The sequence below is a fragment of the Anopheles merus genome, chromosome 2R (assembly GCF_017562075.2).
Source record: "Anopheles merus strain MAF chromosome 2R, AmerM5.1, whole genome shotgun sequence".
In the NCBI taxonomy this organism is placed as follows: domain Eukaryota; kingdom Metazoa; phylum Arthropoda; class Insecta; order Diptera; family Culicidae; genus Anopheles; species Anopheles merus.
Window position 1 is genome coordinate 48430248 of NC_054082.1, and position 25560 is coordinate 48455807.

At 45.5% G+C, this 25560-nt stretch overlaps 1 protein-coding gene and 4 non-coding genes across 9 annotated transcripts; 3 read left to right on the plus strand and 2 right to left on the minus strand.

The window, feature by feature from the left end:
- On the plus strand, positions 1-25236 carry LOC121590419 (plastin-1). 5 transcript variants are annotated; one of them, XM_041910083.1, is made up of 6 exons: positions 1-92; positions 910-1329; positions 22486-23385; positions 23460-23670; positions 23752-24030; positions 24118-25236. In XM_041910083.1, the coding sequence occupies exons 2-6, from the start codon at positions 1246-1248 to the stop codon at positions 24822-24824; spliced, it is 2181 nt and encodes a 726-aa protein (XP_041766017.1). In that variant the 5' UTR covers positions 1-92; positions 910-1245; the 3' UTR covers positions 24825-25236. The 5 variants fall into 5 exon arrangements, with proteins under 5 accessions (XP_041766017.1, XP_041766018.1, XP_041766015.1 ...); XM_041910084.1 differs by having other exon boundaries at positions 8-92; positions 907-1329; XM_041910081.1 differs by having other exon boundaries at positions 69-179; positions 907-1329.
- Positions 14017-14137, minus strand: Trnal-caa. Its single transcript has 2 exons — positions 14100-14137; positions 14017-14061 (listed from the first exon to the last, which is right to left on the minus strand). It is a non-coding gene; the product is annotated as a tRNA-Leu (tRNA).
- On the plus strand, positions 14565-14637 carry Trnak-uuu. The gene has a single exon. It is a non-coding gene; the product is annotated as a tRNA-Lys (tRNA).
- Positions 15467-15539, plus strand: Trnak-uuu. Its single transcript has one exon. It is a non-coding gene; the product is annotated as a tRNA-Lys (tRNA).
- On the minus strand, positions 16241-16357 carry Trnal-caa. The gene is made up of 2 exons: positions 16320-16357; positions 16241-16285 (listed from the first exon to the last, which is right to left on the minus strand). It is a non-coding gene; the product is annotated as a tRNA-Leu (tRNA).
- Positions 25237-25560: the final 324 nt, after the last annotated feature.

The window sequence follows — 25560 nt, forward strand, 5'->3', positions numbered from 1 at the left end:
ACTTGGCTCTCTCCCTTGCGGCGTTATTTTTCGCGTCGTCGGCTTCGCAAGCAGTCATCAAATTCTCCTCGAGAGTCTTTAGCCAACAAACGGTAACTGAACACGTTTCACGCTGTGTGTTTTTACGATCTAAGAACTAGCAGCCAAACGCTTGCTCAAACGCTGGTGTATTACAAAAAGTACGACAGTAAAACTGTTTTGCATCACTGTTGACGAACAGAAGCACCGCATTTCGGGCTTATTTGTTGCGTAGTTTGATCGAAAACATCATTTTTAGTTTATGAATCCCTTTTTTAAGGGCATGAGGAAAGGGGCAAGATATCCGGGAGAGAAAAAAAAGAAAGAAAGAAAGAGAGGGAGCAAAAGAATGAAGGAAGATGTGGTGGTGTTGTGTAGAATATTAGTGGTTATATCGTGTTGTTAGTACCGTTCAAGTGTATGTGTGTGTGTGTGTGTTTTGGTCGAAGGTGCCGAAAGGGTGTGATTGTTCTTCCGTTTTTCTTCCAGTTGCCAACAACTGGCCCAATTGGATTGAATGAGAGAACGAAAGCATTCCTTTCGGCTGCTTTGATTCATTGACAAAAAAGCCAGTTGTCAAAAAGTTCTTAACGTTAAAAAATCGCAAACTCCCTGGGGGGTGGGAGTAAGGGCAACAAAGCAGCATTTTTCTTAAGGAATATTCAGCGTTTGTACGGTGTGCTGAGTCAGTGTTGTTTTTTTGTATGTTTTCTCTTCCAATGGCCACGGCATCATAACGAGCCACAAATAAAGCCACACGCTCCTCTTCTGTCTCGCTTGTTGGAAGGTTTGGACGGAGCTAGGCCGGTGGGGTGTGGGGCGAACGACCAACGATGATTGTATATTATAAGTAGGATGGCAAGTAAGATAGTTTTGTTTCATTTCCAGCAGCATCAAAATTTACAGTGCAATTCGTCAGATGGCATACGAGTGAGTTGTTGTTTTAAAAAGAAAAAAAGAAGCAATAAGGCAAATAACGTAAATAAAGTTGTGTACGCGCAATACTACACACGCCACCAAACCTCGGAGGCACAACACATAAGCAGTAGTATAAAAATAAAAGCGATCACCGAGTGCGTGTGTGTGTGAGAGTGATTGTAGTGTGGTGTGTGTGCGTGTGTGTGTTTAGAGCGAGTACCAGCGGCTAGTGGAGAAGTGAAGCAGACGGGATCATCGATCGCGAAGCCAGCAGTGCAGTGGTGCGAAAGAGCGCGAGATACAACAAAAATGGCTTCTTTCCGAAATGCCGCACATCACCAGAAGAGCCTGTCGGTGGAGGAGCGGGCAGAGATGCGGGAAAAGTTTGAGGAGGTAAGTGTGGAAAAACGTGCGGAGAGACGTTTCATCATGTTGCATCCTTCCGTAGGGGGAGGGGGGGGGGGGCAAGAATTTTCTATCCTCCCTCGCTCCACCTCCAGAATGCCCCCATGCCTGCCGGCAGAAAACCTCGTACATAGCGGGACCTTTGTGTCCGTACGGCGCCGTTCACTTCTTTGCGTTGCGGGTGGTGACCATTGGGGTGGTAACTGCGGTCTCAGCCGCGCATCGAGATGCCTCCCGCTGGGGGAGGTGAAAAACACTGTTTTCTGTGAAATTGTCACAAATTTTAAGAAAAACCTTTTTCTACCCAATATAACTGTGCATATTGATTAAATCTTCATCTCTTGGTTGAATTAGAACTAACCCTTCCTACGCCATTTTGCGTACACAAAAACGCCCCTTCACCACGACGGGGTGGCATTTGCATGTGCGGTTTTAATAATATTCACCCTCCCAACGAGGGTGGTGAGTGTGTCCTGTGTGGAATGGTGTCCATTTACATGATTAAATACTGACGTGCGGGGGATGGTTGAGTTGAAGTGAGAATTGTTACCGATTCACGTACACAGCTAACGCCATGGCCAGCTCTTCTAGCTGGAACTTTTTCTGCCCGTACGTCGGGAGCGAACGGTTTACCACCACCCCCTGCTGTTGATACGGGAAAGGAGAACGCTTGTTTCTTGTTTAATTAATTTCCAATTGATTTACGATGACTCATTGCCGGTTTTAGACGTGTAGGGGCGCATGGAGCTACTTACCGTGGAAATCCCTATCGATTGTGATGAAGAACCTACCCGAAAGGGTTCACCGGTATGTTTTTTTGCTCCTCTCTAAAGTCGTTCTTATGAGCCGTTCAATGGTATCGCCCTACTCTATACCCAGCCCTGGCGCCGCCTTACACATCCCCGGCTGTATGTGTGAGTGTGTGCGTTGTTAGCCATATTCCCGTTGCTATAGCATAATTGTATGCCGGTACGGCGCGCGTCTCTAGTGCGCTTCTCATTCAGATCCGACCGAGCAAACCAGACGTTTGACCTCATTTCGGTCGGACGAAGTCGTCGTCGTCGTCGTCTCCGTTGCCGGCATTCCGGCTCCCGGCAAAATTTGCCGAACGAACCCGTCTCCAATAACACGCCACTGCTCCGGCCGAAGCCGCCGGGCGAAGGTTGCGTACGCGCATGCCACGACACTCCCAGCGTGTGCTTCCCGTGGGGCGTGAGAGGCACCAACCGAGGTGTCCGGGATGGTTTTCGGTTTTTCCCTCGCCGCGTTTAAGATTTTTCCGGCGCTCTCATGTTCTGTTCATGTTGTCTGCTCCACCGTTTCAATCCTCTTTTGCCTCCCAGCGCTACAAATTCCAAGGGTGCGGCATGACCACCTTTTCTTCCCGCATCCCGGATGCGCGTATACGCGCGCCGGTCGTTGATTTTGTTTGCATCCGGAAGCTGCCACCCGAGCCCACACACCGACGAGCTTCCTGTGTGTGTTTGTGTGTTCTGGATTGAATTTCTTCTGGCATTTTTTCATCCGGTCGATGGCTTTTGGTGGATTCCGCGCAGGCGGGCTTACTGCTATCGGGCGGACTGTCTGGAACACGTGTACATACGCTCGGTGCATTGAGTTATAAATTGCACGGTCTGTGTCTTGATTGAATTGATCTTAGGATGATAAAATAATTATTCGCATTTTTTCTATTTTTACTCTGGACGAACGGTCCAAAAAGGGCGAATTACACTTCAGAATATTAATAATCTATTTTGTAGGCATCTGCTTTGTAAGTAGTCAGTGGAACATTTGCTGATATTTCAGTCCCGTCGGGGGCAAGCTGACATTTCGTCTAATAAATTCCAGGCGTAAGATTTAGTTCCTTTCTGAGGAATTGGGAGAAATTAAAACCCCCTTTTGTGGATGTCGAAAACCCGTTGAGATCAGTGTATACTTCTTCATGCCAAGTACACAGCGTCTATGAACATATTTATGTTCGCCAACGCCCTTAATGCTTGAAACCTTTCATGAAATCTCTTACACATGAAGCGTGTACAAGCGTTCATCAATTTTAAGGCAAAAGTGGGAGAAAAGTTTTGTTGTCAAAGGTTTCTCGAAACATTTCCGTACAATGGCCATATATCTTGCCCATATATACCACCCTGGCCATGTTTAGTGCCATAAACTACCACTCGAAAGTGGACTGCAAAGCCTACACAAAACAGACAGTCCTGTTTTTACATATACACTCAGTTACACCCACGCCCCGATGCCACTATGGGGGAGTACTCGGACGTCAGTAAGGACCTATTCAGATCGGAGGTCAGCTTGCAAGCCGAAGGTGATACAACACGGCACAAAGTCTTTTCTGGAGCTTCACTATAAGAAGGCATTAATTTAACCCAAAGAGCACAGCAGCAGCATGTCTTTCTGTGTCGGTACTTGTGTGAATGTGTGTGGGAAATCGTTCAACATGCTTTGCATATATTTTCAACCGAGAAGTGCGACGGTGTGTTTCTTGGCGATTGAAATCGCTCAAAGCTTTCTCACTTTTGGTGGTTGGAGGGGCTTAGGCTTGTGTTTTTATTTTGAAGATAACTTTCACTTCAACCATTCCTCCGAGAAGATGGCGCGATGATCGCCCCGAAAGTTTGCCACCCTCTTCCCTGAGCCATTGGATCGCGGATGCTTCACTTATCAGTGTGCGTTTTCCCACTCCGCTGAAGGTCACGCGCATATTTTATGCTTCCGCATCATTCCGGCACCGTTTGAGGGGTGTGGAGGTGGTGTGGGGTCGCCAGGGGGTGTTTCTCAAAGTAGCTTATCGTGCCGCATTCCGGAGCGCACTACCTCGCACAAACACTCATAGCAAAACGAGAGCTCTGTTGGGAGTGTGCCCAACCGGATAAACACGTTCCATTCCAACCCGTCTGCACATGAGGCTGGGAAGGGTGGGGAAGCCACCTAGATACTGATACAGCCCGCCCGTCCCGTGGAACAATGGTCCATTGCAATGTTGGGTGCATTCCCGAGATTCAGCAGATCCCTTCGACACACGACCATAGAGCCATATTCTTTCTTGTCAGCAAAGTAACGCTGTGTGACTAATTTGCACACACACACACACACACACACACACACACACACACACACACACACACACACACACACACACACACACACACACACACACACACAAACGCGGGGCGCTTACTTTTACGATCAGTGTGGGAGACAAAGGAGACACATCGCACTACAGAGAACGCGATCGTGACATCACCTGCCAGCCAGGGCCGCTACCCGCCAACCCGCCAATGCTGTGTTGCACTATGTATGGCTATGTATGATCGCGACGCTACGACGCAATTTGAATATTGCCTCTTAAAGATCAGCTGGGAGGGAGAGGTAGAGTATGCGTGTGTGTGTGTGTGTGTCAGCGAGAGTTAGCACACTACAGGCGCACTTCCGTGTGCTTGAGCTGTTATGAAGCTTTAAAGTGTTCGGACTCTTGTTGTCGCGACGGCCCGCGTGGAATAGAAAAAGGAACAAAGGCAAACACACGCATACACACAGAGAGTTTATGTCTCATCAACAGTTATGAGTCAGGGGTATGAATCGACAGCGCCGGCTCCAATCAATTCTTTTATTGACTTTTCTATCACGTTCGCTCGTTGTGCGCAGCAGCGCCGTTGCCTTTAAGGTGCAAAGGTTGTGCATATGATTGTTATTCCGCGGCTTAGAGGAATGCAGGGAGTGACAGGGAATGCCAGCAACAAACGTTGCCGTGTGGCCTTCGTCCTACAGCTGCACAATCGCGGAGAGTTACCGCTATGTGGGCGAAAGATCAATGGACACAGCACTCCAAAGCTCGATGGAACTCCTCCACGTCCACGTACGCCACCATCTGCCTGGCGGGTTTGATTTTGGGAGTGGATTTTATTTCGTGCATACGCAATGTCCTTACAGCGCGTACCAAAAGCGCTTACAGCGTTACATCACGCTGCGCTGGTAGATGGTGGATCTGTACAAACATGACATCAGCGGCGTGCTCCAAATAGAGTCACCGCTTACTAAAGTTTGGGGACAAAAGAGGAACATTATGCCATCCAAAGATCGGTACCGTTTTGGCCTTCTTTGAAATGGAAAGCACAACAATCGGGGGCAAGCCCACAGTTTCGTCACTTGGCGCGATCGTGTGCACGATCATTATAAGGGAGGGTAGCGAAAGTAAGCAACTTAGGCTCAGCAGCTGCCAAAAGCTCCAAATGAACTGCGTGACTCCAAGGGTAACGTGCTCTGTTCAATTACCACGCCGAAAGAGAGTTCCTAACAACTCGCCTCGTTATGACATTGGCGATTCAATCGCGACCACGTTAGACGAACCCGATCGAGGAAACGCTCATCAAATCGCGGGCATGTTAGCTACTGTGGTGTGTGTGTACCGAAAAAAAACGGTTCCATCACCGCAATGCTAAACAATATTGTCCCACTCACCTCTCTTTCACCTTGTTTTCAGGGTGGCCACGAGCCCAAACGGACAGTGTCGAAATTGATAATGCGAAAGACTTCGTGCCACTATGCCCACAACTGCAGCTGCTGTCCAGCTCGAGCATCCAAAAAATGTGCAAACACTGCAGTCGTAATGTTCGTTTTGTGTCTGTGCAACGGTAGCTTTTTTGTGCTGAATTTTCGGGGTCACCCGCCGGGCATGTACGGGGAAAAATTAGGTAATGAATTAAGCTCGTCGGTTGGGGAGAAACCGATTTTTTGTAGCAACCAAAAAAAAATCAAGTCTAGTTCCATTCGCAAACTCACGAATGCAAACTAAACAGGTTCAAAAAAGCTTTAACTCACAGCAAAAAAGCCGGCTCCTCCATCCAGTGTAAGTTCTTCAACAAAGGCTTTTATACAGGCCCGCGAATACAGGGCAAAGAAAATGGTACGTTGTTTTTGAATGTCTTGGCGCGTGTATGAGTGTGTTTGTGTTTATTTTGCTGCTCCCGAGGCCAAACATATCATTATCTCGATTCATTATCTAATTTACATGGAATTGGTGTTTACCCACCAACCACCCGAGGGGGCCAATTGCTTTGTAGGAGCGATAGTGCGGCTGATCGAGTAGTTGGGTGGGAAAACAGGGTCAGTTCGATCGATTGCAGTTTTCTCCGCGGTGCAGTTGCTGCACTGGTGGCCATCGCATGATGCTGCCGCGCTGCTGCACCTTGAGAATGAATTTGAACTCTATGGTATTATAATTGTACATAAATCTCTGCGTCTAGAAATGGATGAAAACCCGCACAAGGTTGTTTGGGAAAGGCATGCAATTGAGAGCGGGTGCCGGTTGAGATCAAGCGATTCAATTTGTCATTGAAGTGTGCTTTGAAAGGGAATAATAAAATGATTTCTCTTGCCGTGTGTATTCAAAGTGTGTGTATTGCAAAGAATTCGTAGATGAAAGTGTTATTATTTGAACCATGCCCATTAAGTTCAAAGACTATTAAACTGCGAGCTTTTTACAACAACTGTAGAATAGCTGTTTAGCAGCAGAAACCTTCCTGCAACTTACCAGTTAGTTTAATAGTTATTCTGAGCGTCATCTTGCCATATACTATTCATACGAGTCATGGCGCATCTGTATTGTCAGACAGTAGACTCGTTGGGCTGCAGTGAGCAGGTCACGTAATTGCAATTTATTTATTTATTGAATTGATTGATTGATTGAATTGCATCGATTGGCGGCACAAAGACAGTATGGATATTATTCCATCGTAGACAATTTCAGGGACTTTCATCTTAAGACACCGTCAATGGAAGACCAAGACAATACAGGGAGATTGTATTTACATATCCCATCACCTACCAACAATTCCCATCAGTCTACATATTTGAATGACAAAGAAAGCCGAGAAGACAAAGCAAAATATTATTGAAAATTGATAACATCGTTCAAAAATACCGATATAATACTATCTAAAAATGTAATTAGATTAGTAATACTATATGGAAATAAAAATAATACTATATGAAAATAAAACTGATTGCAAACTAAACTCCAACCGTTGTGAACTTCGCTATAAACGCACTCCAACAATTGCAGGCTCTTTAATAAAAGGGCACCCGTAGTACAATTTTTAACACCCTTTGCGGGTGGGCCTTGCGATACTCTCGGCAATTTATCGACCACACTTGAAATTATCAATCACACCGACGTGAAAGAATTGCCCTCCGCCAGCTTATAAGCAACACACAAGGCACAAACCCCTATGGGATGTAACTTGCTGCCAACAAAATGTGCGGCACCATATGTTGTTTGTCGACCAACGGAGCTCCGGGCGGGAGCGATAAGGCGCAACATGCTGTCTCTGTGGCTGTGTTGGTGGTACTATTTGCATACGCGCATCGTTCCAACCGCGAATATGCGTGCGTATGTTCATGCCTCTATTTTCAGCGTGGCTCTGCGGATTCTCCCCCATCGAATCAGCGGCGTCGTGTTCTGTCGCGTTTATTTTTGAGTTTATTTACGCACCATGCTGCAGCAGTAGCTTGGCCGATGGAAATAGAGATGGATGGAAAAATAATTTCACAGCCACTCGGTGGTCTCCATCGACCACAATCGTCGGTTGTGGCCATAACGGCACGACGACGAGTGTGTGCTGCGCTAAAGAAGCAAATAAAGAAACCACTCGCATCTTTGGGCAATAGGCAGCCGATAATGTATGTTTGTGTGTGTGTGTGTCTGTCTCTCTGTGTGGTGTAAAGCCAGGATGGTGATGATGATGATGATCATAATGAAGATGGGGGATGTGATGAAAAGTGGTACGTACGAGCGAGGATGACGCTATATCGACGAACCAGGCACAGCACCCATGCCATGCTCAGGAGGGGTCAAGAAACTTCGATGCCACGTTAAGAACGGGGCACACACCGCACCATTCTGCCCAAACTAACGCTTAGGGTGTTGGGAGTTTTGTGGGCCGATTTGTTGTATGTGTGTTGTTGTTGTTGTTACATTGTGTTAATTGGAATCTTTCGGCAGAAGTGTGCCTACAGACGATCAACTATGCGTGTTTTTTTTGTAATCGCGATCTTTTGAAGCTTATGAAGATGGATGATCAAACTGGTTATTACGTGCGCGATCTGTGGCTGTGGGTTTCGTTGACTTTTGAAGGTGAAAAAAACAAACAACACGTGGAAAATCCTAACCTGTATTGTTCCATTCGTTTGCAGGTTCTCGAAGCAGTACGCAGAAATAATTCACAGCTGTCTGAGAATAAAGCATAAATTGATTTTTGCTACCAATTTACAACACATTTGTCTGCGTACGACTTGTGTACACGTAAAGACTCGCTTAAAATAACCCTTAAAACAGGACGAAGAATGTCAACTATTAGTTTAAGATTTGTGCATTTAGCAAACGTGTTAAACACCCTCTTTGTGCAATTAATCCCAAGTGCTACTATAAAAACAAATCGTTTACTTTTTGTTAGTTGAATAAACACAAACAGCTACCAATACTGTTCTGTTATAGATTCAGATAACACCGCGTTTAATTAGCGAGAAAGGTCATCCGGTAGATAAGCCACGTCGCCAAGACGCAAACATTCATTCGCATTGCTAAACATTGCAACAAGGCCCACCGCCACTCTACCTCCCTTTCTCATGATGCCGTCTCGGTTGCATTGACGCTTCAAACCCTGAACGGCGAAACGATTCATTTGGATGCAAAATTTCTTCATCAACATTCATCATCTGCTGCTGCTGCTGCGGTGTAGTGCAAACTGCTGCTGCTGTTATTGCTCCCGCGACAAGCCCGACTGCACGCAAGCTCTAATAGCTGCAATTCTACTGGAGGGACCCGCACACAACACACACACAATGGCCCGCATTATTCTCACAGCAGTGTGCGACGCAATGCACCACTTCGGGGATCGTTGACGGACAGCTTCTCATGTTGCTTCATCCGCCCGTAGCGATCATTCAGTTTCTCTGATTACACAGTTGATTAAGCATCTTTTTTTTATTGTTGTTTCTCCGGTGTTCTCTGGTCAGCATCAACCGGATCAGTGGGACGATCATAAGCTAGCGTCCGGCAATCATACTAAAAGCTCTAACAGTATTAGAAGTATCTCAATGTTCCGGGAATGTATGTTAGTAGCAGCAGGTTTTTTTTCTGTGATTCCGGGTATAGAAATCCGGTTTGACAACTGGGAAAGAACCTTAGAACTGGATTGGAGGGAACGATCTTCTCCCTTCATCGTACCCGGACATGTGTCGGGATCGATTTGTCGCCCGATCAAGCACGAATTACGTCCGCACCCGCGCGTTCTTCTTGTCAGTTGAAACGCTGACAGAGCACAACACCGTCACGATAATGTACCGAGAGTGTGCTGCAACGATCATATCTTCTAACCACAAAGCAATTGGTTGACCGTGAAAATCGAGACACGTTACACGGAAGCGCAAAACCACAAACCGCCGATCCACCACTGCACCGTCACTCTATCCTGCCTCACCTTGCATAATTGATTGTGATTGTCACCGATGGGTAAAGATATGGCCAAACCATGTGTCTCGCAATATAAGTGATCGTATCTAATTTAAATTCCGGGTTTGCTGGGGAGTTGCAGTTACTTTGCTGTGCGTGTTTGCACCTTAAGTAATTGAAAACAGGTTGATGATGCATCCTTTTCCTATCTTTTTGTTTTATAGCATGCTGCAACGAGGTTGCAGGAGGTGTGTGAGCGCTTGCATAACAGGAAGCCACATACACATGGTTTCGGTGTCGTATGGCTTTGGTTTACGATTGGTTTTCTTTTCGCACTCTGTCTGAGGCGCATCCGTGCACAATGGTGTACAGCATTATGGAATCGTGCTTTGCGGCGCTAAACACAGCACAAACACACACATATATAGTGTAAAATAGTGATAGGAAGTTACGTTTGCTGCCCGCCCAGACGCCCATTGAATGTTGGATCGATTCGAAAGAAACAATGCTCTAACAGTCATGCGTTGAGTCTAGAAGACGAGCCGTTTTTGATTGATTTCAATCAGGTGGTGAAAGGAGCTATGGCACCCTTATTTTCAAATTAGATACAACTTTGATTTGGTGGAACATGACGTGGGCAGACAGGGTGAGTCTTACAGGGGTTTTTTAGGAGTTTTCATAGCTGTGAGATACTTATATTGACTTTTTCTTCCGTGAAATGAACTTAATGTGATAGGAATTGGACTCTATAGCACCCTTGTTTGATAATCCAATAGGAATTTGCAATGAGCCTGTATAACAAGGATCCCGTAGTCCAATTTCATACATATGAAGTTCACTTCCCACAAGAAAGAGTCAAGAAAGTGTCCCACAACTACGAGAATCCCTTTAAAACTCTGTAACATTCGTTTTTAAGATTTTGACCGATCACTGAGTCTTCGATTAAACGGATTGGTAACGATTACAGTTGTAGCTCTCGTAGTATATGATAAGATGAATAATAATTAGAACAGAACATGCATTCTATCCAGTCTTAAATTCTATCCATTAAACTTGATGATTCTTTCTATTCTTTCGATTATTGGCCCCAAATTCATCTTTCGTACGTTACAGTGCTCGTTCGCGTCATTTCCCAGCGCATTGTGGTAGCGAGTCGTAACTAAATGCAATCGTCGGTATTTTTTGCGCACCCAAAAGAATAGAAAGGGCCGAAAAAGTGACTAGCAAAGGAAAACACTTTCCCGTTCCGCTTCCTCTTTGTTGGTTGTTGGTCATATGATTGAAAGCGGCGATCAATCTTGCTGGGACTACATATACCTGCTGCATAGCAGCTGGACGCTGTGGGCCTCAATCACAGATTCGGGGATTTTGAAAGCGTGAGTTAAAGTACAAAAACAGTGTAAAGCCAGTGTACCGGCATGAGAATGGTTGTGGTGGTAGTAAATCCACCGTGGAAACGTCTTGGGGCACGAGATTTCGCCCTCTTCCGGTTGGTTTGCAACGGCAGCGGCGGCGCCTGTGATTCCCTCTCTAAGTGAACCGATCAGTGCTGCGCCACTGGGGAGTCGCTCGGAAGAGAAGGGCGAGCCACAGCGCGTTCTCCCCAACCAATTTCCGATGTGTGAACCGCGCCGTTCCAATTTCCACCCGACAAATGGGGAGGATTGCTGCCCCGTCCCAGTGGGAAAAGATCGGTACAATCTGTACGCTAACGCGCACACGAACCAAAACAACCTTGAGCGCGAGGCGTGTGATGCGAGTTTTGTCTTAGATTTTGTGGATGACTGCACAAAGCCATCCCCTACCCTTCCCCCCTCGACTCCGGTATGTTCTCTGCCGGCGCATTTTAGTTCCATTCGCTTGATCGGGAGGGGGCAGAAAAGCGAATTGGGAAAACGATCGTACAAGAAAAGCGAGATGAGCGGATGGAAGCAGCGGTCTGTTCAATTGTTGCTCGATATTCGTTTGTTTCTGTGTGTATGTGCGTTGTTTCAAATCACGTGAGCTGCACCGATTGTATGGTATGTGGTAAAACTGTTTTCCTGACAACGTTTAGTTTATGATGAGCTTAATGCTGTGGCGCTTTTATCTCACCACTTGACTTGAACTGTCAAGTACTAGGAGCAGTAGAAGTAGTAATAGATATTTCAAAATTATCAATTGAGATATCTCAACTTACTCTGAAACTCAATGAAGGAATTGCTGCCACTTGACGCCAAAGGCGCAAGGAATGTGTCGAGTGGTTGCCGGTCGGGAGAGCAAGAGGTTGATTTTTATGATGGAATACGAACGACGGAATTGTGTTATAGAAATGCATTTTCACACTTCATATTTCGTTTGTGACACGTAATGAAAGTGATTGCATAAGGGAAGATGAATTATGAACTATAAATCAAATACACTACCCTTGCACTCAAGTCTATTGCAGGCCTTGATTGAATTATGTTTTGGGATATGAAGGTTGAATTGTTACATTCAGCTTTCTAAAATTTCTAGTAGGATAAAGCGAAGGGTTGATCAGCTGGCAGATGGATGAACACATTTTAACATTTATAAGTTTGGGTCGATCTTTTAACACACGCCCTAGCTCGGTCAGCTGGGTTCAATTAAACATTGCTCTCCGCTCTTTTTTAATGGCTGGTGTTGGTTTGTTGTAGTTTTCGTTACTGTGAGTTGAATTAAACTACAAAAATGGTCGATTTTTTCCCGCGCCTACTACAACCTTAAGCATTGTGAACTGCAATTCAATCCCTTCCTGATGATTCCATTCACTTCTGATAGTGCTGATGCTGGATTTTTACTGTTGCTGCTGCCATTAGAGTTGGTAGTCCACACCTAAATTGAACGGAACGCGTCAAGCTGACGGTGCGGGGAATTCAAGAGAGTCCGCCACATGGTTAATAGCTCACAAATTGCAATCATTAACATTTCTCTCGACTGGTGCCCGCGGGCCCCGACAAACGGGAGGGTGTATTTGGAGCCCCTTTGAGACCTGCTGCAACGCTTGGTGTGGTATACTGTGCAGTTGAAAATGAGTCCAAAGCGCATGGAAAGTGGAATATTACGGTACACTCCAACACACACACAGGCCAGGAAATCGTCAATTTACCTGAGCTTGGGAGGTTGCTAACGACCTTGCTCCAGGAAGGTGGAGTGCTGTTGCTGCATACCATTCCCGAACTGGAAACATCAATGATTTTTACCGTAAGGAATTCCAACCATAGCCAAACCGTCGATACTGGGTATCATTCGTTTGTTGCCCAAGTAGTGAGCAACACTTTTCAGAAACATGTCTACATAGTATGGAGTTTGCAGCTTTCCAATTAGACACCACAGTATGCATAGTGAACCATAACTTGTTCTGAAATATCTAGAGCCTACCTTAACATAATCTGTGTGATTGTAGTGCTTTGTTGATGTGTCCCAAAATGTACCTGGTTGAACCTGTCACTATTCTGGCACCCTTTACCGATTCTTTGGTGCTCGATGATCAATCACCGTTTCGTTGGTGTGATGTGTAGCATGTTAGCATTCAAATGTACGCTGGCAAAGTAGCTGACGTCATACGCACACATATAACGCACCGATCCCGCGCTATTGGAACCGGCCGTGCTAGAAGAAGCTACAGATATATCCGCCTGGAAATAACAGCTCATATCGCAAACATCGCGAGACACTATCGCGACATCGAATCTCCATTTGTTTCCCGCCCCGTGTGTTGAAGTGTTGTGTTTTGTAGATGTGTGTCACATCAAGCCGGTTGTCTCACATGTTCCTTCTGCCTTCTCCCTCGCCCACCAACCACAATATGTGCTGAACGAAATCGATTTTACACATGAATTTCGTTTGGTACATTTCGTCTGCTGCGACGGACGGTGATTGGTATGTTGGCTGTCTACCCTCGTTGAACGAAGGGCGCAGATTGTATCGATTTTGTGTATGAATTATTAGCACCGATAAGCTTTGTTGGCTTCAGGCAATAAATGTGTGTATGTAGTTGTTACACGCTCAAGGTTATAGGCTGCAATAGTTGAGTAGACGATAGCGAAATATCGATTTGCATTTTATTCGTTCTTTACGTTCCGTACGCTTAAATCATGCGTGTATGCAAAGAGAACAGTTATTAAAATTGCTTGCGATAGTTGAAAAAGTATCCGTAGTATGATTGATAACAGTGCAATTGTGTCAGCCAAAAAAGGATTGGTTCTTGTCAGAAGTGGGATTCGAACCCACGCCCTCAGAGAGGACCAGAACGCTCGGGGAGACCCGCATGAAGGCGGGCAAGATTGCTCTTGAGTCTGGCGCCTTAGACCGCTCGGCCATCCTGACATGTTGAGAGGGGTGTGCTAGAACAGAAAGTGGACCCATACGCCGTTAGAACACGTAATAGATGTGATTAACTAAGACAGTTCGGTAATTATTTGTGCTTATTTAAAGTTTTGTTTCATTCTATGTGTGCGCAATATTATCGATGGAGGAATCGTTAAATTACAGGATTAAAGTTCTATAGCAACTATTTAATTTTTCGAATTGGGAGCATGTAATTCTAGTGCAATGTTTATTTGTATTACGTGAGTGATGTAAAGTTACTGTTGTGAACGAGTTGATATGGTGAAGTGCGTCCTATTGGATAAGAGCAGTGCGACGAGCGTAACGTGAAGATGTATCTATCTCTCTGTCTGTGTGTTGGGTACAATATGGTGGGACTCAGAGCACAATGAGTATAAATATGTGTGTAGCAGGGTACGGGAGTATGGCCCGGATAGCTCAGTCGGTAGAGCGTTGGACTTTTAATCCAACGGTCTAGGGTTCAAGTCCCTATTCGGGCGGGTGAGATTCTTTTTTGTGGGAGCTTTGATGCGTGCTGGTTTGTTCTCAATCTTAGTATAGAGTTTTATTTGTTTCCATATTTTTTTGGCTTTTTTGTTGGACATAACACAATTTCTTCAAAATCGCTTCAGATACGAGGCCCGAAGCTACAGTGCAATATGTGCAGTCAATTTTACATTGCTTTCATTTTCTTAATACCGCATGACCAAACTGTATAATATTTAATTAATTTAGCAACATATGAATAGGACAATTAAGTATATATATTATGAAACTATGAAAATATATTTCGCTTTATCCTTAAATAATATTTAATTCTTAAATTAAATCTATTTGTACAACATATAAATTGTGGGAAAGCTCTATAGAACATGGGAAGGGAAAAGAATCACCATCTAGATAGCAAAGTGCAGCATGCGGCCCGTGAACCGTACTTTGCCGTATCAATGTCCTAACTAACATATTTTTCGATTCGACAATTGCCACATTTTTACGATCTGTCCAACAATGGTGTTCTTAAATTCATAATTTAGAACTGTTTTCTGTGATGACATACTGCTAAAATAAATAAGATGTATTAAATACTTTTAACAATAATTTACAATTTAGAACAGTGTTTTAGATACTTTGTATTTATATTTTCAAACCCGGGTTTAGCTAACTGAAATACTTATATTCAAGACAAAAAAATGGAGCAAGAAAGAATAATACGGAATCACATGAATGTGGTTGATCTAACTGTCGTCTGTAGTTGATGGTACGTTTGTAAGACCGACGGAAAAATGTGGGTTGTGTTAATATGATTCATTGGCGTCGGGGATCGTAAGAGCCCGGGTAGCTCAGTCGGTAGAGCGTTGGACTTTTAATCCAACGGTCTAGGGTTCAAGTCCCTATTCGGGCGGGCGAGTTTTTTGTGGTTTGCTTTTTTACAGTGCGGTATGTGTGTAAAAATCTCATGGTTTGCCGGAAAAAAAAAAAGATTTTTTATATGGAAAAACGTACTAACTGAAAAGCACATATTCAATAGTTGGCATGGAATCGCAGCTCAACAAGTGAGTTCAAATTGTAGTAAGTTTGTATTAATGCATATTCGCTACTTAAACTATCGCAATTTTATACTAAGTGCTCTCCGGAATAGTCCCTAAGCATATTAAAATATATATGAATCGTAAGGTTCTAATTAGTGTCTTCTTCTTACTTTGTTCATAACCTAATTATTGCTGTAAAGGTCGGAGACCACTGCAGCATATAATGATACAACACATAGCTTTAGTTCTGAATTCATACAATTTATACCTGTGTTAAACTAATTGATTTCAATGAGTTGATTTATAAAAAAATAAGCATTTAAGAGTAGCTTTATATATAATCAGTGTATAGTATGTTAATTAATTAAAAATGTTTTCATTATTAATATAAGGAAAGTCTTCATAAAAACGTCACTTAAAAGCGACAGGCTCAATAGAATAAAATATTTGTAAAATTTAATCATTTGGCATTTGTTTTATCAGCTTATTTGGAATGTGTGCAGCTTTTTTACATCATAACTATTAAAACAACAAAAATATAAATAAATCCATGAGCCAAAAAAGAAACTTTCGATGTCAGAAGTGGGATTCGAACCCACGCCCTCAGAGAGGACCAGAACGCTCGGACCCGCGCAGTAGCGGGCAAGATTGCTCTTGAGTCTGGCGCCTTAGACCGCTCGGCCATCCTGACATGTTGCGTGGTGCGTGCTCAAAGCCGTACAAAAACCGGTCAATATACTTTCCACCGCAAAATGAACAAAACAAACAGTCACGTTGTTAACATCGAAAACATCGCATGACGCATTTTTCACTCTCTTTCCATGCAGCGCTCTCGCAACTGACACGCACTACTAATATTTGCTATTCGCGCCAAAACTTCGCCAGATCGTTTCCGCAGCCGAAAATTGCTGAATGAATTAATCATGAACGGCTACTTAACTCCTTCTTCTGCTGTTTTTGCCCTCAGAAATATGGATGCACATGGTCCAGCCAAAGAGAGGTGGTGGGAGCACGTTCCACGAGCTATTTTGGTATGTGTAGCTGGCATGGATGGACCGTCCAGATATAACACACGTGCAGTAGTCGTATAATCGCATAGGAACAATAAACGTGAATTCAAACGTTAAAGACTGATCATTGGTATTGGTTAGGAAAATAGTTTCGCTATTTACAGATAATTTTCGTCGCTACGTCTGTGTAGCCACCACTGAGGGAAAGCGATTGCACGGGTTGATAAGAGTTGACTGGGGCAGATGATAAACTCCAATCGAAAGTTTTATTTGTGCCAATTTTTATAGTAGGGCCAATAGCCAATTGCTTCGTCGGCTGTGCTGATGAACCATGCTGGCAGTTATCAGTAAAATGAACCATCAACGGGGCTATTTTTCGCCGTTTTCCTTTTCCCCTGGTTCCCTTGCCGTCGTACGCGTGAATGCCGCAAGCAAAGCGTGGTTGCAGAGGACGAAAAGGGGACCGTAAAACTAATATGTATTTACTCAACAATGTACAACAACGCACAATGGAGATAGGCCACAACCAGGGTACAGTAGAGAGAGACAGAGAAAAAAAAAGAAGATGCGATCTATTGGTAATGGTAAAAAGTAACTCTTCTTGCTGTACCTCCTCCACGGTCAACACTCCAATGCATTCGCATGCTGGTGTACACGGGTGATATGCAAGACCGCGGGTGACATTGTACGGGCTCGTTATCGGTGCCTCCCGCCCAAGGGATGCAGCAAGCGGTGAACTAGATGAACAACGGGGGAAGCGGAGGTGCACCCCGGGAAGTTAAGTTTCTTGGCCACGGGAATCGGCCCTACTGATTGGGGCTGCTCCCCATACATTGCCCGAACCGATAAGCCAAGGCATACACGCACACATACGAAACAGAAGAAGTGATAGAAAAGAGAGAGAAAGAGAGAGTGAATCGAGGGAGAGAAAAGGAAAAAATCGCTGCAAAAGGGAGAAAACGTAACGTGGCGCTGGCCGAAACCAAAAGAGGAAACGAAATAGAATGACAATCGCATACCAAGTGTAACCGTTCGTGACCGTTTCGCGGTTCGCCGGCTTTGCCTTGGGGCCAAAAGTGCAGCGGGACGGTCGGACAGTCTGATGTCAACATTTGCCCACAAGCGGTCGCTGCTGTTTCCATTCCATTCCGAGCTCGCGGTATCGGTATCGGTCCTCGTCGTCGTCCGCCATTCCTTACCCTATTGAAACCTTGTGGCGCACTCTGCACCCAACCCCTCCGGACCAGAAAGGAGGTTATAGTTTGGATTCGTTTGTTTATGCTGACGCGTGCATCGTGTGGGCATTAATCATCACAGGACGCACGTATCGGCCGTTCGAAGGATCGTTGCGCAAAGTGCCCCGTGGACACACAGTGACTACTACCATCGTTACTTGATTTGCAGTGTTTTGAGTGTGTTTAGTTTTTAGGTTGTTTGAAACACAAACAAGTGATCAATCGCCATGGATATACATCAGATCGCCAAGGAAGATGAGCTACTGGAATTCCGCCGCATCTTCACGCCGGAGCTATATGATCAAGTAAGACAAGATCGAACCGAGCAACTGCTGAGTTTAAATATATCATCTGCAAGGTGGTGGTTTTGTTGCGGGTCAGGACTGGAGATGTATTCCTAAGATGACCGGCAACCTTCCGATGAGCTCACTTATTGTAAATGAGTCATAATATGGACCTAAAAGACAGACAAAAAACAACACTGATCGAATTCCGTCCTGTTCCTCACACCACAAAGGTTCGAACACCAGTAGATGGTTGCAATATTGATTCAACCCCCATGGGCGTGACTCATCGCTTTGCGTTGGGAATGCCGCAATATCCCTCCAAAACGACTTCCCGACCAGTGCCCAACCTGATTTGCAACTTATCAAAGCTGTCATTAGTCACACCGGAAGCCGAAATAGCCGAAGATATGGTGCTTGGACGGATCGAACCATTTCAGTGCAACCGGCCAACAGAAGGTTGCAGTTAAAGTTTTGTTTTCGCTTTCCACCCATTCGCGCACTCATTTCGCATTTTTAGGGGAAGAGCTAGGTCCTCCAATTGTAGGAAGAAACCACATTGCAGTATTAATTCTTCTTTTTACGTTGCTGACAAACGGTTTCTGTTTTTGCCTACTACAAGCACGATAACAGGATTAATTTGTCGTTACGTATGTCGGTTATTATTTATCATGCGTCATTGGCACTGGTCTTTTTGGATACGCGGGCGTCCTTGTGGGGAGGGTTATGGAATTGGAAGAATTATATTGCTTTACCACACCGTTGCAAAGCACAGCGGAGAGAGTATAGTTATAGTATAGTTAGTGTGGCATAAAGCAGGGAAAGGTAGTTTCACCTCCACCAGTGTTTCAAAAGTTATTTGTAGTTTGTGGCAATTCAGTCTTTACAGCCCTCTTATCAGGACCGTTCAAATGCTTTTAACCGTACCATTTTTGATCAGGTGTCTTATCGTTTGATTGGCTTCGGCGCTGTACTCGAAACGGGAAACCTCTGGAATCTGGTGGCTAACATTTTTTTACAAAGCAACTATTCTAGGAACTTTTCATAACCATCACCCAGTAACCTTGGTCGGTGGAGCGGCGATAATCCTATATCGAAATAGGAAGTGATAAAATCCTTCCTGAAAAGCTCTTACTATACATGTGTAGGGTTGCGGATGGTAGATTCTGCCACTGACCAAAACATTGACCGGCAGCATATCTTATCATACATTCCTTGGTAATGTAATAATATTTTTGTTTCCCTTGCTTGTGATGAATCTATGAACCAAAAAACGCCTTTAGATACATTTCAATGTTATGTTATTGGACTTGTACATCATTCGTACATACAGCATATGACCCCCTGGAATTTTTCAACCTTAAGTATATTGTAGCTTCATACAGATGTTTTACTTGTTGAAGTTGAAAAATCTTACTAAAATACTTGTTCTGTACAGTTGTGTTATTTAAAAAAAATCGTAAAAAATACGACAAAGAGCATTGCTTATTCTAATTCCAACTGTGCAAACCCAAGGACATGTTCAATCTCTGCAAATGTGTAGCCGAATGAATGTTAAATTCTTTATTTATTTGTATGCTTCAATGTATGCGTAATTGGACATTGACATAGTTGAAAGATAAGATTAGGCCCAAAAACAGGGCAAGTCTACCAGTTCCACCTGTTTGTTTCCTGCTGTGTTCAGCGCGTGTTCCTAAACCGCAACCTGGTAATGTGTGTGCGCGGATGGTCGTTGAGTTCTATCGTGAAGTTTGGCATTGGACGTGGTGGTGCTTCAAAGCAAACGGCCCGGACCTACATCGCCCGAACCACGGCGGTGCTTCTTTTTCCCATTTCTTTCTGCATCACACTGTTTTTCATGCACGCCGCCGACCCCTGAACAGCTGAACACATCACAGTCCTCATCATGCGCGATCAACACTTATCAGGGACCGCTAGAACCGACTGGCCAGAGATAACTTCAGTTGCGAACCACTCACGTCACACGAAGTGGTCTTTCGAGTCACAAGTATCTACTACCGGAGTGTATGTATGTGTTTGTGCGCATGAAGGAGGGCACTTTTCGGTCAGGGGCGAATGATAGAATCTTCATGATCGCACACCGCACAATTTGTCAATCGTTTCATGATAACACACAAACACATTTACTGGGAACCAGAGTGCTTGAGACAGAGGAGGGTGCTGTAATTTCGCAATCTGCAACGATAGGCTTGGCCGCCGGTGGCACTGCACGTTAGTTAAAAAATGGAGCAATTGTCCTCGCCGCGATTGAAGCCACCCCCACGATGAAGGGCCACAGGGTCGGTCGATAAGCAGAGAGGGGATTCGCAAAGGTATTCGCAAATTATCGCACAGAGCCAAAGTTAATTGCCCTTAATGCGCGAGGATCAACAAGAAGCATGCACATGCGTCAGTACCCAAGAGAACGAGAGAGAGAGAGAGAGAGAGAGAGAGAGAGAGAGAGAGAGAGAGAGAGAGAGAGAGAGAGAGAGAGAGAGAGAGAGAGAGAGAGAGAGATTGTGAGAGCAATAGAGATCCGTTTCACCCCGTTGTACATGGAACTGGATGCACTTTTTACTTATTATTTTGGCAATATAATCGAAAATGACTTGAACGCCGCACCATGAAGGGAGGGAAAACGCACAAGGAAAAGCTAAAGAGAAAGGAAATTTTCTAACCGCACTGACTACGCTTTATGGGGTGAAAACTCTACGAACTGTTAAAAGGACACACATACATCTGTAAGCGAGTATCACAAGGGATTTTCGCTCGGGTCACGATCAAAAGCTGACGCGTGCCAACGAACGTACGAGATGGGCGTGAAAATGGTGTCGCTTTTTAATTTATTTCACTCAATATTCATTGCATATGTTCAAGGGTGTCTTTGGGGGAAGTTTTTCGATACCTTCCGGTGTGCTGTTGTTGTTGTCCGGTCGGATGTCAAGGTCTGGTTGGCAAAATTGCAGAAGAGAGGCGCAGGTGCGTGATAGCGAAGTTATAAATATTAAACGCACGAAAGTGGTGGCAATCTGGCGCAGGGAAAATCGTCCATCCAACCCCCATCCCCTCCTCCTCTCCTCTCCCATCGGGGTCATTTATTTGAACTGCGCGGTTGAGATTTTTATCATCGCTTTGTGCGGCCTCCTTTTCCACCTTTCTTCCGAATGGAAAAGCCAGGTTGCTGATGCTATCGGTCAGTTCCTACTGTAGAAACTGAAACGCAAAGCTCGAAGCATTTTGTTTTATTTATTCCAGTTTTTGTTTTGTTTTGTGGTTTAAATGTAAAGAAAATCAAAAGTGGTACCAAAAACCTTGCGTTTGCTGTGGTGTAAATCGGATAATAAAACACCTGATTTACAGCACAATCCCTTTCGTTGAAGCTTGCTGATCGATTTGCCTGCCTTTATTGATAAAACATTCACTTGACTTTCGTTTGCCGTCGAACCGTCAAAAAACGAAAAGTCAGTCAACCGTTTCGCTGCCGACGTAAAAGCCCGGACGCGCCCCGGACGATATGTAAATTCACAAGTTCTACACTCATTTCCGGGCTCGAATGCTAGAACCATTATGACTCCATCCACGATGAGTAAGCGCCAACGGGTGTGAGACCTTACGGCGAATGCGCCATCCCTCGCATAAGCCCTTCGTTCCTCGGAAGCTTTGCAACGGCGCACGGCGCAGCACAAGCCAGGAAACTAAGCGACCGTAAACGAAGAAAGAAAGTCAGCCTTCGGCAAGGTCGATGCACGCGCCCCTTGCTCCATTATAACCCATTTTACCACTTTGCCACCCATTATCAAGGTTTATTGTTTGTTTTGTTTCACTTTCTATCGCTTGTTCTGTGTTCCCGTGCCGGAAGTGTGTGCCAACTCCGATAGCAGTGCATGACCAGCGCATGAGAAGCATAATTTCCCAAGAAATGTCGTTACAGGATCCGTGGCCTGTGGTGGTGCCGTACTGGGACTGGCGATAATGTTATTGTCTTCTCCCCACGTTGAACGCGAAATGACTCATTGCGAATTCTTAAAGCGCACCCTTCGCGAGGGCACGTACACCGTCGTCTACCGGTTAAATAATCATCGGGTGACAGTTTGTCTGGGGTGTGTGCTTGGCAGGAAAGATGCATAAAACAGTGTTAAAAAGATCGTCTTTAACAAACCGCGCTATACGCGCGAAACTGAGTCTATTTTTGCAGTACTCAACATCTCTTTATTGCTTGTTATCACCTGTACCTACACGTCATGTTCAATTATTCATACATTTTCTCCTACGCTTTATTTCCTCCGACAGATCGACACCAACAAAGACGGCTTCATCGAGCTGAAGGAGCTGAAGGATGCACTCGACCAGGTGGGCTTCAAGCTGCCCGGCTACCAGGTACGCCTGATGATCGACGAGTACTCGAACAAGCAGCGATCGCAACACGTTGGCAAGCTGTCGTACGACGAGTTCGAGTCACTGTGCATGGACCTGAAGGCGAAGGATGTGGCGAGCACGTTCAAGAAGGTGGTCTCGAAGAAGGAAAACCTAGAAACGCTGGGCGGCATGTCGGACTCGTCCGCCGCCGGTACGACACATTCGGTGCGCGTCGAGGAGCAGTTAGCGTTTAGCGACTGGATCAACTCGAACCTGGTGCACGATCCGGATCTGAAGCACCTGCTGCCGCTCGATTCGGAGGGCAAGCTGCTGTACGACAAGATGAAGGACGGCATACTGCTGTGCAAAATCGTCAACCACTCCTGCCCGGACACGATCGATGAGCGGGCGATCAACAAGAAAAATTTGACCGTGTACACCAAGTTCGAGAACCTGACGCTGGCGTTGGTGTCCTCGCAGGCAATCGGCTGCAACATCGTCAACATTGATGCACACGATCTCGCCAAAGGCAAGCCGCACCTGGTGCTCGGTCTGCTCTGGCAGATTATTCGCATCGGGCTGTTCAGTCACATCACGCTAGACAGCTGTCCGGGGCTTGCCACGCTGCTCTCCGATGGTGAGCGGCTCGAGGATCTGATGAAGCTGTCACCCGAAGCGATCTTGCTGCGCTGGGTCAACCACCATCTCGAGCGGGCCGGCATTGCCCGGCGCTGCACAAACTTCCAGAGCGACATCTCCGACTCGGAGGTGTACTCGTACCTGCTGAATCAAATCGCTCCCAAGGATGCCGGTGTGAACGTGGAAGCGCTCAGAGTAAGTGTCGGGGATGTGGGCGACAAAACGGCAGGATTGCTCAAGCATCTAATTCTCGTGTTTGTGATTTGCAGGAACAAAACGCCTTAAACCGTGCCGAAATGATGCTGCAACAAGCGGCCAAGCTGAACTGCCGATCGTTTGTCACCCCGCAGGACGTCGTCAACGGAGTCTACAAGCTCAATTTGGCCTTTGTAGCTAATCTGTTCAACAATCACCCGGGACTGGACCAGCCGGAAGAGATCGAAGGGCTAGAGTCGATCGAGGAGACGCGCGAAGAGAAAAGTAGGGACAGCGAGATCAAATACAAGCCATTTTTCATAGTATGTGGTATATAACGAGCGTCATAAATTTCTGTCTCTGCAGCTTATCGCAATTGGATGAATTCGATGGGTGTCAAACCGCACGTGAACTGGCTGTACTCGGATCTGGCGGACGGACTCATCATCTTCCAGCTGTTCGACATTATTCAGCCGGGCAGCGTGCAGTGGAAGCGGGTGCATCAAAAATTCACACCGTTACGGAAGTTCATGGAAAAGCTGGAAAACTGCAACTATGCGGTTGAGCTAGGCAAGCAGCAAAAGTTTTCGCTGGTCGGCATTGCCGGACAGGATCTGAGCGATGGCAATGCGACGCTTACGCTCGGTAGGTGAAATTAATTTCTGTCCTTGCCAACGGACTTATACAGTGAACGTATTGTAATGAATGTTTTAACCACCATTTTATCGACAGCACTTATCTGGCAGCTGATGAGAGCTTACACGCTTTCGATTTTGTCCCGCTTGGCCAACACCGGCAATCCGATCATCGAGAAGGAAATTGTCCAGTGGGTGAACTCAAAGCTGCAAAGCGCAGGCAAACGGACGAGCCTGAAAAGCTTCCAGGATCCGGCGATCGCTGATGGCAAAATCATTATCGATCTGATCGATACGATCAAACCCGGCAGCATCAACTACGACAACGTCCGCGACGGTGGCAACCCGGAGGAGAACTTGGAGAACGCTAAGTACGCGGTGTCAATGGCACGTAAGATCGGTGCACGTGTTTACGCCCTGCCGGAGGATATCACCGAGGTGAAGGCAAAGATGATCATGACCGTGTTCGCCTGCCTGATGGCGATGGACTACGTGCCAAACATGGACAGTGCGAAATCGGCACCACCGGTCGCTGCAGTCGTGCAGGCTCCGGTTCCCCAGCAGCTTCCACAGCCACCCGTGCTGGTAGACAACGAACCGACGGCAGCAGCTCCTGCAACGGTCGTAACCAACGGCACAAACGGGAACGGTACCGTCGGTGACGACGAAGAGGAGCATCATTTGCAAGAGGAGCCGCAGGAAGCGTCAGAGGAATCCACCACCGTACCGACGACCACGGCCAGCGAAACGATACCATCCACCTCACCTACACCGCCGCAAACCAACGATGAGTTCGCAGATTGAACGCCTCACGTCGTCCAGGGTGTGTTGGAAATTGAGCATAGATCATCGTCGGGGTGGGGTGATATGCAACGGATTTGTGGCAGTAGCAACGCAACACAGTGGCCACAACAGTCAATATAATACCAGGTTACAACGGGGGACAAAGTGATGCTGTGTAGAGAGAGAATTAAACCTTTCCACGCATGTCTATCGTGAGAATGTGAGTTTGTTTGTATGTATGGTCATGTAATGTATGTATGCATGTATGTGTGTATGCAAGCAAACAACGGGTGACCGGATGGCTTAAGCTCGTAGCTACAGGTTTGTGTGCACGTGGATGTAAAGTAAACAGGGCTAACGATCGTGTAATCAAACTTCTTAGTTCTGAAGTGTAAGAACAACATATACAAGAATATAACGCGTATGGATGTAATTGGTTTCGGAGGTAATGCAATAACAATTAGCTATAATTACATTCATAACATTCGTAATAATTGTAGGGATAAGCAGGCAAGATCATCTACCAACCGTCTAAACCCCCACACACATACACACACAAGTAATGTGTGGCAAGAGATATCAGCTTCAAGCGTTTGAATTATTATAAACTATGTGGCCATGATGCGAGTAGCCCAAACATATTTGCATAGGTCGCACGTAAGTCAACGTTCTTTGGAATGTTTTTTGAGTTGTATATTTGATTTCCTTCTTTAATTGATTTAAACTGAACATTTTCATGCAACTAACCATTAGTCGC